Below are 13,485 nucleotides of genomic sequence, written 5' to 3'. Positions count from 1 at the left end.
CTATGTGCAGAATAATCCTGGCTCAAACGCACATAGACCACAGATGTGTAGCAAAGATGGAGAGCTGCTGTACAGTGTGCATTTGACCAAATACAAGAAGGGTGACATCATAGTTCATCATTACTTCATCATTATCCATTTAGGATAATGGCACTTTTGGTGGGTGTATCCACTATCAGACATATTTTTTTCATAAATAAAATGGAGTTTTAGAAGTGAGAAGAGAGTTTTGGCAATTCTGATTTGCTTGATTTTTTTTAAGGTGATTTAGAGCCTTAGTTTTAATCATTTCAGCCATTTTGTCTTTTAGAAATCTTGTCTTGCTTCGGTACTTTTGCGGTACAGACATAAGACAGGGTTAGAGGCAGTTCAGTGTGTGTGTAGGGGACAACGCGCCAAACTGAGATACACAAATTAAAACCTCTCTTCTTGCTATTATAAGAAAGAAAAGGTGCTTTGTGATCCTCTTGGGTTATTATTTGTTTCTATATCCAACCCATAGTATCCATAGTGTTCTCCAGCAGCTCGCAGCACAGCGCTCCTCCTCCTCCTCCACTTCCGCCTCGTGCGATCATGTGATCCCTGCTCGCGCTGGTTGTCGGTGTCGTCGATCCGTAGTTAAAGTTTTGTCAACCCCAAACTTCGCACTTTTCACATACTCTTGACTTGTTATTCTTCCAACAAAGCCTCCAGCACCATGGCGGAGCTGAGCTTCGTGATCACCACCTCCGTCATGACCCTGTTTTGGGGACTAATCGGAGGAGTCGTGCCGTGGTTTATCCCCAAAGGACCAAACAGAGGGTGAGAAGTTAGCTTCACTTTAGCCTCCAGGACGCTAAAATACTGCATTTTTTAAAAACAAACTTGGGTTATTTAGTGTTTCCCCTGAACTTTAGTCATTCACAGTAAGTGAAGAAGTTGATACCGAGTAAACTTCAAGGTGAACTTGTCAGTTAAAAAAAGAAGTTCGAATGTTGTTGTTTCTTCGAAGTTGTTATTATCGAAGCTAATTTAAAACGACCCTTTTCCCGTAATGGCGTGAAATAATACATGTACACGTCTCTTAACATTATAAACTTAGTTTTTTTTTTTAATTCAAAGTTAAGACTGTAACTGGATCACATGCTGGGAAAAGTGTTAAAATTAGTGTAACTTCCCTTATTTGTGTGTGTCACTGCATCACGAGACCCAGCTGCTGTATTTAACTCCATAAATATGAGGTGGGGTTGAACCCACTAATACCGCTATTAAAAATGAGCCATGCATTGTAATGATAATTTTCGGTTTGTTTTATTTTTTTTTAACAGAGTGACTGTCACAATGCTGGTGTTGACCGCAGTCTGCTGCTACCTCTTGTGAGTATAGTTCAGTTCTCTGCCACATTGTGTTGTGGAGGTCTGTTTCTAAACATGTAACCGCTTGTTACACAAAAGAAAAGGTTGATCAAAAGGATCTCAACCTCATGTCATTTCCACATGCCGTCATTGATCTGAAGTGCTGCGGCTGAAGAAATCTGTGAATGTTCGTGTGTTAAAACAACAATGGTTTCCATGTGGAAAGTACTCCTGTCACTAATTTTTATGATCATAAATTGGGAATGCACCAGGTGTTATGTGGCAAATAACTGGACAAAATAGGACAGCAGCGACAAAGCAATGTCAGGGCCTAATCCAACTATTCCGGGTTGTGAGATGAGAGCTCTAAAGATTAAGAATAACTACATTAATACCTTGAAGTAAAGACTAGTGTTGTATTCACAGCTCATTGTAATTGTTTCCTGCCTTTCAGCTGGTTGATAGCAATCCTGGCTCAGCTCAACCCACTGTTTGGGCCTTCTCTATCTAATGACACCATCTGGTATCTGAGGAATCACTGGTCTTAATTCTCCTTCCTGGGACTCCTTGTCCTGCAGGTAAACTTCTACGTCTGAAAGAGTTGAACGCCAAACTTAAAATAGATGTTCTTCCTTTCATTACAAGACGTGTTAATTTTTTTTTTCTCCGCTTGTGTTCATCACAGTTTCTTTCACCAGCGGATACCAACGGACGTTGACGATGGCAGAGATTATTCCCTCCGAACCGCCTTAAAACTCAGATCCTCGATTCTGAGCGATTCCTGCAATGGTGCCTTGTACAAAATTCCACAAATTCCCAAAGGACTTAAGTATGTCACGTAATGTGTCTTTAATTTAAAAATGAACCAACCTCCAACTTGCTGCATCTTGGTCTGTGTATTGTGTACATTGTGTTTAATGTTATTGTTGATGTGTGAAAGATGCTTAGATGAGATGTGTATCCGTGCTGCTTCATGTGCGGGATGAATGTAATCCATGTGATGGTTACAAAATAAAATATTCATCAACTCCATAACTTTTGGATTGTGTTTTGAACTTGTATGAAGAAATGGCCTTTTAAATTTTAGTATCCTTTTAGCAATATTTATTTTCCTGCAACCAACTTTTTATGTCTCATTGTGTTGTGACTTTAACTTTTACTGTAGTAGTAATAGCAGTAAGTTTATTGCTAATACTCCAAAGACAGCCATGTCATATTTTATACTAGCATGTTCAACATTTTTGAAATTTCATGTTTTTTAGTGTTTTGAGTGTAGAAGTTTAGACTGTCTTAACTTTGTATGGTTGCTTTTTAATTTGCATTATTACTCTCATTATTAGTTGAATTGAAGGCATTAATACAAACTTATTTCCTTGTGTTCATTTGAGGAGAAATTGCACATGAAGACCCTTCAAGGTGGTGCGGTCCACTGTGGCTATTTTATCCTTTAAGCTATAAAAATCAAAACAATATATCAAAAATATGAGAATGTTTATCAAGATCACAGTAATTATAATTTTTTTTGTTAACAGAAGTCTTTAATGTCAAAATCAGAATATAGAAGATTTGTGTGTGACTTTTTAGTTTTTATTATTGTTTGCTTAAGGTCACATACAGAAACAAAATATGAAGATCTGGTATCAATAAAATGTACATATATGATAACTTGGGGGCGTGGGGAGGAATTTAAAATTGGTTAGAGGCAAATTCATCTTGCAGACTTATGGTTTTGACATCTCTGGTTTATATATTAAGAGTGCATAGTTAAATAGTTAAACAATAGACATTCTTTTTTCTTTTAGTGAACCTTTATGTCCTATACTGCAGGTCAATACATTCTCTTTTACTTATCTTTGATAGTTCTGCTTGTTGCAAATTCCAGCTCTTTATCATTGATACTATTTTAATTTTCCTGTTTTTACCCATACATGTGACTGCCATTACTGAAACTCCTCTCTTGATATGTTTCCGTTAACTATCCATGAGTGTGATGAATTGTCCACCCGTGGTTGTAAATATATCAACCCCTTCACATTGCACCTATTGAAATACTGTACAGGGAAATTCAACCTTTCCACATTACAGAGGCATTTATAGATATTTCATGACTTTATGCCTTTTTTTTGATCAAATTGAAAGTAAATCCTAAAACACATATAATATTTATGACTAAACAAAAATACCAAAATGTGACATATATCCTGATTCAAATATTATCCAAATGAGACATTTCTCCTCTTATTTCAGTAAAAGGATTTGCTAACCTGATGGGACAGTGTGTACAATATTTATACGTTTTTTTCCGCTCAATACTTAATTCATTATTCAATGCGCGAATGTCTAAAGTCGCGTTTCCAAAGCGGCCTCTCGCTTTCCGTAGCTCCGGCAGACAACGTTGGCAATATGGCGTCGTCGAATGTCCACGTCCGAATATGTGAACAAGAAATCCTGAAATATGACCTGGAAATCAAGGCTCTCATCCAGGTGCGAACACTCCCGTGGTAAGATGACTTAGTCCTGGGTCAGGGTGTGCAGGATTTGAAGCTTGTCATCAAGAGGAGAGATTTTCCCGGAAGGATGAAGATTCATGGAGCTTTCAGAGGAGAAGAGCACGGACATGGATCAAATCTGTCAAACAAGCTCTTTAAGTAAAAAAACAAACAAACAAACTATCGTGAAGGACTTGACGCAGAATTATCAACGTCATACATTGATTGTAAAGTATATTGAAAGTCGAAACTTTCTGTTTTCGCTTTCTTTTTTCGAATTTAATTTTCTATATAAACATTTACAAGGAAATAATCAACCAACCAATTTTATAATTGAATATTTGCTTTAAATAGGATTCATGCCGATTTTAAGGAGTTTATTTTATAGTTGATTATTTCTAAGGTTGAGCTTTGTGTACGATATTAAGTATTATTAACCAGACCAGGGATGTCAAAATAAGATCTGCGGGCCAAATACAACAAGTCTTATACAGCCATTTAGAAGAATTCCTGTATTTGTGCCACATACACAGTAGTACAGTGAGATTTGTCCTCTGGCTCACTGCATAGGGCCTGTGGAGGATTCAGAGGTTTAAAGGTCTCGATAAAGGGCCGAGAATGGTATTTCAACTCATTGTAAGTCAGATATCTTTGGGCATTTGACCACTGCTTGCACAAAATTGGACACTAGAAGTCACGCGGGCATATTTTCTCAACTTAAAGCATCAAAAACATTGGTATTATTCAGTTAATCCTTTGATTGAAGTATGCACCGACTGTCTAAAACCCCTGTTGTTTTGTTCTAGGACATCTCAGAGTGCACAGGGCCTCAAAGCAAGCTGACAGGAATAAATGCAGAAGTGAAAATGAATTTCCACAACCTCAGATTACGGATTCAGGTGAGAAAGGGTTTCACTTTGGGGATATCTTTGCGCACATCACGTCATCTCAGTGGTGTCACTGGTTGTTTCGATTCTCTGCAGGACTTGGATCAGATGGCCATGGAGCAGGACAAAGAGTCGGAGAAACAGAACTTGGTCATTCGGATAGAAGGACACAAGAAACAGATGCAAAGGTGAAGTCCTTAAAGTAATCCAGTGAAACTGATATTGAATATTGAAAGTGATGAGTTTTTTTGACAAATGCCCAGAGAATATGGTTCTCCCAGTGAAATTGTATGTTGTTTATATTTATTTCTCTGCATTGTGCAGTAACCAGACTGCCTGGAGAAAAGCTAACCTGGCCAGTAAACTGTCCATCGACAACATGGAGAAGCAGGAGCTTCTTAACGGAGCCGATGGCGCTGCTGTGAGGCAGAGGTGGGATCGACGCATTTTTACAGATAGTCAGAGAATGTCTTTACTTTAGAAAATATCACCACAGTGTATTCCTTTGTCATGTTTATGCCATATTTATTTTTTCTCTTGTTTGTAGTCCTTCGATATGATGTGTTTTCTTTGCACGAGGACATTTACTTCAGGGGTCTCGTATTTTCTCATTAGGAAGATGACCAAAGAGGACCTGGCCCAGACATCCAGTGACATCACGGAAAATCTCATGAGCATCAGCCGAATGATGGCCCAGCAGGTCCAGCAGAGCGAGGAGACCATAACATCACTCGGTGAGTGTGAGATAGTTTTTGGGAAAAAAAGTGACATATATAGTTTTATCCTCCACTCATTTCTTCTCAAACATTAGGAGCAAATACATGTGAGGATAAAGTGACCGCCAGATTTTCCTGCTGCTTTGAACCAGATTACAAAATGTCTTTTGTTGTTTTGTTGAGTTTTAAAGAGAAGCAGCTTCCTTTAGTTAAAGTTACAATTTGCACCGTGCGAACCCGCTTCATTGGTTTCCTTCTCTCGTTTTTGAAGCGACGTCCTCGAGAACGGTCCAAGAGACGAATGACGAGTTTAAGACCATGACGGGGACCATTCAGCTCGGAAGAAAACTCATCACCAAGTACAACCGCAGGGAGCTCACCGACAAGCTGCTCATCTTCCTGGCCCTGGCGCTCTTCCTCGCCACGGTCCTCTACATCCTGAAGAAGAGACTGTTCCCCTTCCTGTAGACCAGGTACCTCGCTGCAGAGCTCCGCGAGAACAACCTACACTGCTTTCCATTCCCAGCACGTATGATTTTAAACAGCTCTGAATGCTGCGGGTCGGATTATACGTGTTGCACGCGTTCGTCTGTCCGGTGGAATGTGGACCGAACTGACTGCTGACGGTGAAAAATTGTCCACAGAAAGTCAGTTGAACCTGCATGCCTATAAGCTTCACACTGTTTTAGTTATTGAATAGATTTTAATCCATCATACTAATGAAAAGAAGAAGAATAAAAAATGTCAGGAGCAAAGTGATGGGGGTTGCAAATGTGTCTGATGTTTATATGCTTAGTAGAGTCCAGATAATGTGTTAAGGCACATGTTTACATATGACTCAACAAGGGAGTTTCTTTGTCTTAAAATAGCAACAAAAAAATTAAAAAAGATAATGTAAGGAGAAAGGGAGCCACTTTTATTCATGAGTGTCGTCATTGATATTAGACAGTAAATTATAAATAGCATCATACTGAGCGCAGGTATGTTTGGGAACAATTCTAGGACTTAACACGTGACTGTAACAGGTCTGCATGTGACTATCACTTGTTTAAATAATCATCATCATTCTCACATGCTCACTGTGTAGATGATGTTCTAGCCGAAGAGGTAAACATGTAGCTATGTACTGTATAATTACTGTAGGAGGCCTTTTTTTTTTTTAATAATAAACAAAACTTCATGTTATTTTAGTGGAATAAAACTTGTTGATTTACACCCAACTGCATTCACTCAGTTTGTGTTTTACTTCAAATATCCCCCATGTTTTATTCAGTCAGCAAAGAAAGGGGGGGAAAAAGCCTTTATTCAGCGTGAGGGCTGAGAAGCTCTGGGGCTGCAGCCGAGCAGAAAAGCTCAGAAAAAGGAGTCGCAGTGTTCACACTGGCAGAAGATAGCGCAGCATGCATCTCTGCCTTTCTTCAGATAAGACCCGGAAAAGCAGATTATTCCGACCCGTTTCCCTCTCCCTTTTCCAGTGTGGGTGGAGGAGACGGAGGGGTATTTTTAGGTTTGTGTGGCTCTGTTATCTGACGTTGCCTTTTCAACACCACAGAGGAGAGCGTGGCCAGAGAAGCTACATGACCTTGCTCCCCTTTCCGCGATTGCCTGGCATCGCCAACTTGTTTATTATATGTAAATGCTGTCATTATTAATTAATAAACACAAATGCTACTGGCTTGGCGTTTGCTCCTGGTATGTGCATTTGTAAGTGCAGATTGTTCAGAAAATGCGACGGTGGAAAAGAGTGCAAGTGTGGAGAGACCTGAGAGATGCCTAAGCAGCTCCTACTCATGTAAAGTGGCGGCGGCCGTGCAGAGCCAGTTTCCTCGCTTGTTCATATAACTGCACACTTAGACAAGGCCTCTTGCTCTCTGTCGAGCAAAATGGATTATTTGTACATTTAGCACTGAGATACCGTCAATCAAGTGTCCGGAGTTTGTGTCTGGACACCGGGGGGGCCTACGTGACACCACAGTGACTATTTAAATGCTGAAACTGATGGCTGACAGGAGCCTCAGCTTCTTTGTCATACATGGTATGATAGAGAGCCTTTAAAAAAATTATTGCATGAGATGGTTATTTTTTTATTTATTAACAAGTGTTATTCTGGCTCAGCCATTTCCCCCTCCACATATTATGCAGATTAATTTGCCAGACAGAAACTTATTTTTTACAAAACTGGTAATTAGTAAAATAAACCTATTGGGAGCACATCACTTCATTTCCAAATTTCATATGAGAGGTTGGAGACACTCTGGAATCACAACATATGTTTAAAGCATTTCTACATGTAAGTGAAAATTTGGCACGTTGACAAATTAAATAGTTTCAAAAGTTGTGAATAATTGACTTTTGGCAGATTTTAAATATTCATTAGAGGTCAAGGTCATGACTAACAGCCACCTCGGTCCCAGCAACCTCTAAACACATTTGTGAAGCATAAGCCTGTGTGACAGTAGGCTGTAAAAAAGTGTAAACCTTTAACAACCTTTTAACCTTGTTAAAGCATATTGAGGGAAGCTTTGTAATAGCCACTTGAACATTTTAAGCAGACACAAGCCATGCCGAGGTTGTACAGATGTGCTGGCCCTTTATGTGGCTTCAAGAGCAACAGTTTAACTCAGACACATACATTTTGTTATTTATCATTGTAAATTGTATTTTTACTTTTATAAATATGTAGTTTTATAGTGACACAATTACCTTGATGCTTTGCAGAATGTTAAAATATCTTTTTAAACTCTATAAATTTGCAGTTGTTTCTTTATTTCAATTATATATCCACAGGAATTAAAAATGCATAAGGTTTTTTTGTTAATCTGAACATTTTAAATAGGATAAAAAAAAACAACCTGTTGTTACAACTTTCTTTTATTTTTATTCAAATTACAAGTGCAGGGGAAATATATTTAAAATGAACAAAACTCAGTGCTTAGAATAAAACCGCAAAGCGTAAAAATGAGAAAACTTACAGCATCCTATAAATTGTCCCATCTTTATAAATTCATGCAGCCATAAAATCTTGTTAAATGAAATCAAGATTTTGCTGTTGTTGTTGTTGTCGTCGTTGCTATCCGTCCTTTTACCATGTCCTGATGCCGTGTAACGAGGACATCCCGTTACTGGAGGGAAAAGTGTTTTGCATATTATTCAGGTCTCCGACCCCAAAGTTCACGTAGTTGCCGCTGCTGGAGGAGCCCTGCACGCTCTGCATGGGGGCCGCCGGGTAGCTGCAGCCGTAGTTTGTGTTGCAGCCGGGGCCGGGGTAGCTGCTGAACGCCGGGTAGTTGTTGTACGTGAAGTGGTTGATGTGGCCCATGCTGTAGGAGGGGTTGTAAGTCGCCGTGTCCGCCGCCAGACACGACTTCCCGTCCCGCACCAGCACCGGCACCGACACCCTCCTGGGCGGCGGCAGAGACACCATCTCCAGGCTCTGGTCCTGCCTCTGCCGCTTGCACTTGTACCTCCGGTTCTGGAACCAGATCTTGACCTGGGTCGGGGTGAGTTTGAGCACCCCGGCCAGGTGGTCTCGCTCCGGGGCTGATAGGTACCGCTGCTGCTTGAAGCGGCGCTCCAGCTCGTACACCTGCGCCTGGGAGAAGAGGACGCGTGGCTTCCTGCGCCTACGAGGCTTGGGTCGGTCCGGATCCTCGGGCTTTGCTTCCTCCACGGCCTCGGCCTGAGTACCAAACTCCTCTGGTTAAAACACACCAATAGGAAAGACAAGTAATTAATGCTCCTTTCACACATTTTAGAAGCATCTTAATACTTTGCTTTGCCTACATTTTAGGCCCATATTTGTACATTTCACTTGGCTACCGGACAGTTTAATGATCACGATTTACGCACTTATAATACATATGATTTCATTTGGAAGTTGAGCGCAAATGCCTTGGAAGCTACACCATTGATTTTTACAAATGTATTCTTCAGAAAATAAACCCTATTCCGGCTTTTATAAATTTGAAAAATAAACGTCTAGCTTTCTTTTAAAAATAAACATTCTTCTGTGTTCATTGTTTTAATTTAAACGATTCTGTAGGATCTATTTAAATCTGCACAAGCCGACGCGCGAGTCTGCAGGCCCGATGTTGCACAGGCCTTTATTAAACTTAATCTTTTCCCCGTATCAACTCACCTTTTCTTCGTTTTCCTTCAAACATATCAGATCTGCCATCCTTGTCCAAATCCATTTCCAGGAGGGATTTGCCGTAAAAGTTAGAAGCAAAGTTGAGTGTATTGTCCCTGCCGGCCTTAGGGCTGTGGAAGTCTTCTCCAAACAGTGAGGATGAGGCGGTGGTGGCGCAGGACGCGTCCCGGAGAGGCTCCAGCTTCAGGCGGGCCAGCATGCAGGAGGAGGAGGAGGCGCAAGAGGAGGAGATGGAGGTCTGTGGCCCCGTGCAACAGTCCAAACGAGAAGAAACATCCAGAGAAGACACCATCACGTCATGACTTTGCTCCAAGTTTAATATATCCTTTACAGAAAAGGGAGTAGACGTACTGGGAAACATCGCCATTAAATGAAAAGGGGGAAAAAAAACTCATAAAAAAAAGATGTTAACAAAGCCCTCTTTGCTCACTGGTGATATTTACTGTATGTCAGTTTTAGTTTGGTGGAGCAGATTGATCTTGAGTGAAGTGTGCATTTTGAATGTCAACCGTGTCTCCAAACTCTTCTGCTGGCCTCTCACTCTTCAGTGACGCGGAGAGGAGGAGGGGAGCCAGTAGGACCCTAACCGGCTGGTACTCCCATATAATGACGTGAAATAATGTCAATACCTGTCTTGTGTTGCATTTAAGGTCATATCTGTTCATATGTTGGAAGTAAGCTGACACTTATTTACTCTTTTTATACGTTAAAATAGAGTGTTTCTGACCACTGATAGAAAGTCTGACATTTTGTGTCATCTTTTATGTTTGAAAATGGCATTAAATTGACTTGTTGGATAGTTTTGTGTGTGTGTGTGTGTGTGTGTGTGTGTGTGTGTGTGTGTGTGTGTGTGTGTGTGTGTGTGTGTGTGTGTGTGTGTGTGTGTGTTGCAGTTACCCACACAGAGCAAACACGATTCTCAGTCCAGGCAGCATTTCAACGGATGTTTATTCAAGATCCAGAAGAAATAACTCATCTTAACAGAGTATACATCAAAACTGTACAATAATCATGAAGTGTGTGTGTGTGTGTGGAGGGGAAACGCGGCAGACAACAGGTTGGGTCCCTAAACACGGAACCTGAAACCGGGAGCGACAATTGTGCAGTCTGCCTCCAAGAGATCTTGGAGCCGCTGTCTGTCTTATCAGGCAGTGATAACAGACGACAACAAATCTGCACACACACACACACACACACACACACACACACACACACACACACACACACACACACACACACACACACACACACACACACACACACACACACACACACACACACACACACACACCACCCACGCTGCAGGCCAGGTTATCCTGAAGAAGTGTCATGTGCGACACTTTCGTCTTGGTACCAAATCTGTCCCTTTACATGGCAAACAACAGTCGTTTTTGGCCACTTTTTCCCTGAGATTTGTAATTATTTATAGTGTTAGTAGAACTTAGATGTATACACTTGCAGGGCTCAAACAAATAAGATATATCACTAATGTACAACACCTGTGAGTTCAGTAGGCAGCCGCTGCTGAAAAGACAACCGTGCGTAATGACGCACAACCTCCGCGCGTCCCCCCCTCCTCCACCCTCGCGCGGTTGGCACTTAAACCTGCTATTAATGCGTGTGGAGACGGTCACAGGAGACAGACAGTATTATCGTTTGTTTTATCTTCAGCGTTTAGCGCAGCCGCGGGGTAAATGGGTCCCCCTGTCTCCAACCCGGCGATTGTGTTTATAGTTTTAAAGACTATTTGTGCGCCTCGCGAGCTGATGAATGGCTGTAGAATCTGTCCGGGGCAGCAGTGAGCGTCAACATGGCCCTGCTCTCGCCGTAATTATTGGCGAAATAAAGTAAACGCACGTTGCGGAAACACAAGACACTGGGGAAATGTTTTCACCGTGATTGATTTCCGTCGCCCTCACGCCGTCTGGGTGCAAAGTTTTCCTCGGTATCTTCCAGTAAATACAAAGCCAATATTAAAGAAACGTGCCCCGTGAAAAAAGAACTTCTTCCAAGGTGAAATGCTAATGTTTTCTGTCAACTGTAAATTAAACATGACAGGCCCTGGCATGTGTTTCACATCCCCTAATGCTGCAGCGCCGTGGTCCCCTTTGACCTGTCTTTCTGCAGCACATCTCCAAGACAGATAAAGCTTTAGATAAGGTTGCTTAAAAACTTCCGCTGCACGAACTCGTGGGTATTTTTAAGGGCTGCGTGTCGAAGTGAGGATCCTCACCGTGCAGACAGGGAGAGAGGGAGAGGGAGGGGGGCCCCTGGTGGACCTGGTATTTTCTGCCCGGGAGGCCTCTGGCGGGTGATCGAGATCCATTAACTGTTTGGTAATTAGACAGATTGAGATAAAAAAAACAAAAAAAAAAAAAAAAAAACAACGAGGTTTATAATCCGGTTAAGAATGACGCTGCAGACACTTTAAAATGCTACTTTATTCGGTTGTCTGTCACTACGTTTTGGGCAAGGCAGGTCATATACTTCTATGTGTACAGTAATTATTTCTTTAAGTCGAAGTTCTGAAAATGATCCTCACGATGGAATTATGTACATTTTGACAACTTGTTGATGTTTAAATTTTGTACATTTGAGCAACTTTGATTCCGACTAAATAGTTGCTCTGAGAAAACAAACATTTCTGGAAATGTTGCAATGAAATATAAGTGGCACAAAATGTCACCTAAGAACGATACGTGTGTACTAGTGACTTACAAGCAGAATACATCACACACAATCAACAATGCAATGGAAAATATGAAGAAATAAATAACACATTTTGTTCTTCACTCAAGAATGTGAACATTTCTTTAAGTATGTAGGTCTATTAGGTGCATTAATAGTCAAATTATTAAATTTTTTGTTCAAAAATCTGTTTAAGCATATTTTGAAGCGCACACAGGCGTACTATCAATATTTTTGGACAAAGATTGAATAAATACATGTACAAAAATGCTGTAACCATTTTAGTCTTTGACTATATTTGGGTGGGCGTCAGGAGGCGTCAAACAAGCAGTCAGAAGAATAGAAAAGCCTGAATGTGATGCAGTGCTGCAGCACATTTCTGCATTGTGAAGTCAGTTTGGGGTTACATGATGAGAGAAAAGCTACAGACTTGGTGCAAATCTAAATAAAACTTACTGGAATAACCCAGATACACAATAGCCTGACAAGGTTAGTGCAAAAGTGTCCTTGAGGGACTTGATCCTTTTAAAAAGTAAAAGTAAGGTCACACAAAGAACTGATGTAAGTTTTTCTCTCATTGTCTACTCTGGTCACTGCATGAAGATATGGGTTACTTTTTTTTTTTTTTTTACAATTCTATTCAAGCATCAGTCTATACACATAGGCTACATGGTTACAAAGTGAAATCATGTCATGTGACTGTAGAATTTTATGAAGATATTAAAAAAAAAAAGAATCCATAGTACGCTTGGGAGGAAGCAAAGCTCTTTGTCTTGAACACACTGACAGCAACACTGTGACTGCAGGTTACGTTGAAATCTGCTACAACTCTGAACCTCTCCAGCAAAGAATTGAAACAGGGATGTGCAAGTGGCTTTTCGACTCTGTCTAGTTTCTAATTAATGATGAGAGGTTTTTCTGAAAGGACAAGTAGATAAATGAAAATTACTTTGATAAGAGACGTTTGTGTTTTTGTCATCATTACATTTCTTAACATATAAGAACATCATGACATTGTAAATAGATAAAGTAAAAATAAATTCAGTCTGTTCTAATGTGACACAAAGAAAGTATTACAGCCACCAAACGAAAATATGTTTTCCACTTAAAAATTCATTAATATTTCATGTAAAGGATTTTTGGTAAAAAGAAAAAAAAGAAAAAAAGACTTCAGACTGAATATTAAAAGATACAGATACATTAAAATACCATTGGATGAAA

The 13,485-nt window shown here is 40.4% G+C and overlaps 3 protein-coding genes across 4 annotated transcripts; 2 read left to right on the top strand and 1 right to left on the bottom strand.

The window, feature by feature from the left end:
• The first annotated feature begins 596 nt into the window (after positions 1-596).
• On the top strand, positions 597-2,357 carry atp6v0e1 (ATPase H+ transporting V0 subunit e1). Its single transcript, XM_080502832.1, has 4 exons — positions 597-801; positions 1,308-1,355; positions 1,789-1,912; positions 2,020-2,357. The coding sequence occupies exons 1-3, from the start codon at positions 698-700 to the stop codon at positions 1,880-1,882; spliced, it is 246 nt and encodes an 81-aa protein (XP_080358958.1). The 5' UTR covers positions 597-697; the 3' UTR covers positions 1,883-1,912; positions 2,020-2,357.
• A 1,373-nt stretch (positions 2,358-3,730) lies between these two features.
• On the top strand, positions 3,731-6,591 carry bnip1a (BCL2 interacting protein 1a). Of its 2 annotated transcripts, XM_080501981.1 has the most exons (6): positions 3,731-3,818; positions 4,630-4,722; positions 4,807-4,898; positions 5,035-5,142; positions 5,326-5,444; positions 5,698-6,591. In XM_080501981.1, the coding sequence occupies exons 1-6, from the start codon at positions 3,738-3,740 to the stop codon at positions 5,892-5,894; spliced, it is 690 nt and encodes a 229-aa protein (XP_080358107.1). In that variant the 5' UTR covers positions 3,731-3,737; the 3' UTR covers positions 5,895-6,591. The 2 variants fall into 2 exon arrangements, with proteins under 2 accessions (XP_080358107.1, XP_080358106.1); XM_080501980.1 differs by having other exon boundaries at positions 4,630-4,898.
• A 1,917-nt stretch (positions 6,592-8,508) lies between these two features.
• Positions 8,509-9,943, bottom strand: nkx2.5 (NK2 homeobox 5; the record flags this gene model as incomplete). The annotated part of the gene is made up of 2 exons (XM_080502586.1): positions 8,509-9,122; positions 9,565-9,943. The coding sequence occupies 2 exons, from the start codon at positions 9,941-9,943 to the stop codon at positions 8,509-8,511; spliced, it is 993 nt and encodes a 330-aa protein (XP_080358712.1).
• Positions 9,944-13,485: the final 3,542 nt, after the last annotated feature.

The sequence above is a fragment of the Blennius ocellaris genome, assembly GCF_963422515.1.
Source record: "Blennius ocellaris genome assembly, chromosome: 9".
Classification (NCBI taxonomy): domain Eukaryota; kingdom Metazoa; phylum Chordata; class Actinopteri; order Blenniiformes; family Blenniidae; genus Blennius; species Blennius ocellaris.
The sequence above is the reverse complement of the archived record's forward strand: the minus strand, read 5'-3'. Positions and strand labels throughout refer to the sequence as shown.

Coding starts and splice junctions, on each gene's coding strand:
- atp6v0e1 (XM_080502832.1), top strand. CDS start 698: ATGGCGGAGCTGAGCTTCGTGATCACCACCTCCGTCATGACCCTGTTT. Junction 802..1,307: donor CCCAAAGGACCAAACAGAGG/GTGAGAAGTTAG, acceptor TTTTTTTAACAG/AGTGACTGTCACAATGCTGG. Junction 1,356..1,788: donor GCAGTCTGCTGCTACCTCTT/GTGAGTATAGTT, acceptor CCTGCCTTTCAG/CTGGTTGATAGCAATCCTGG.
- bnip1a (XM_080501980.1), top strand. CDS start 3,738: ATGGCGTCGTCGAATGTCCACGTCCGAATATGTGAACAAGAAATCCTG. Junction 5,143..5,325: donor GGCGCTGCTGTGAGGCAGAG/GTGGGATCGACG, acceptor TTTTCTCATTAG/GAAGATGACCAAAGAGGACC. Junction 5,445..5,697: donor GGAGACCATAACATCACTCG/GTGAGTGTGAGA, acceptor TCGTTTTTGAAG/CGACGTCCTCGAGAACGGTC.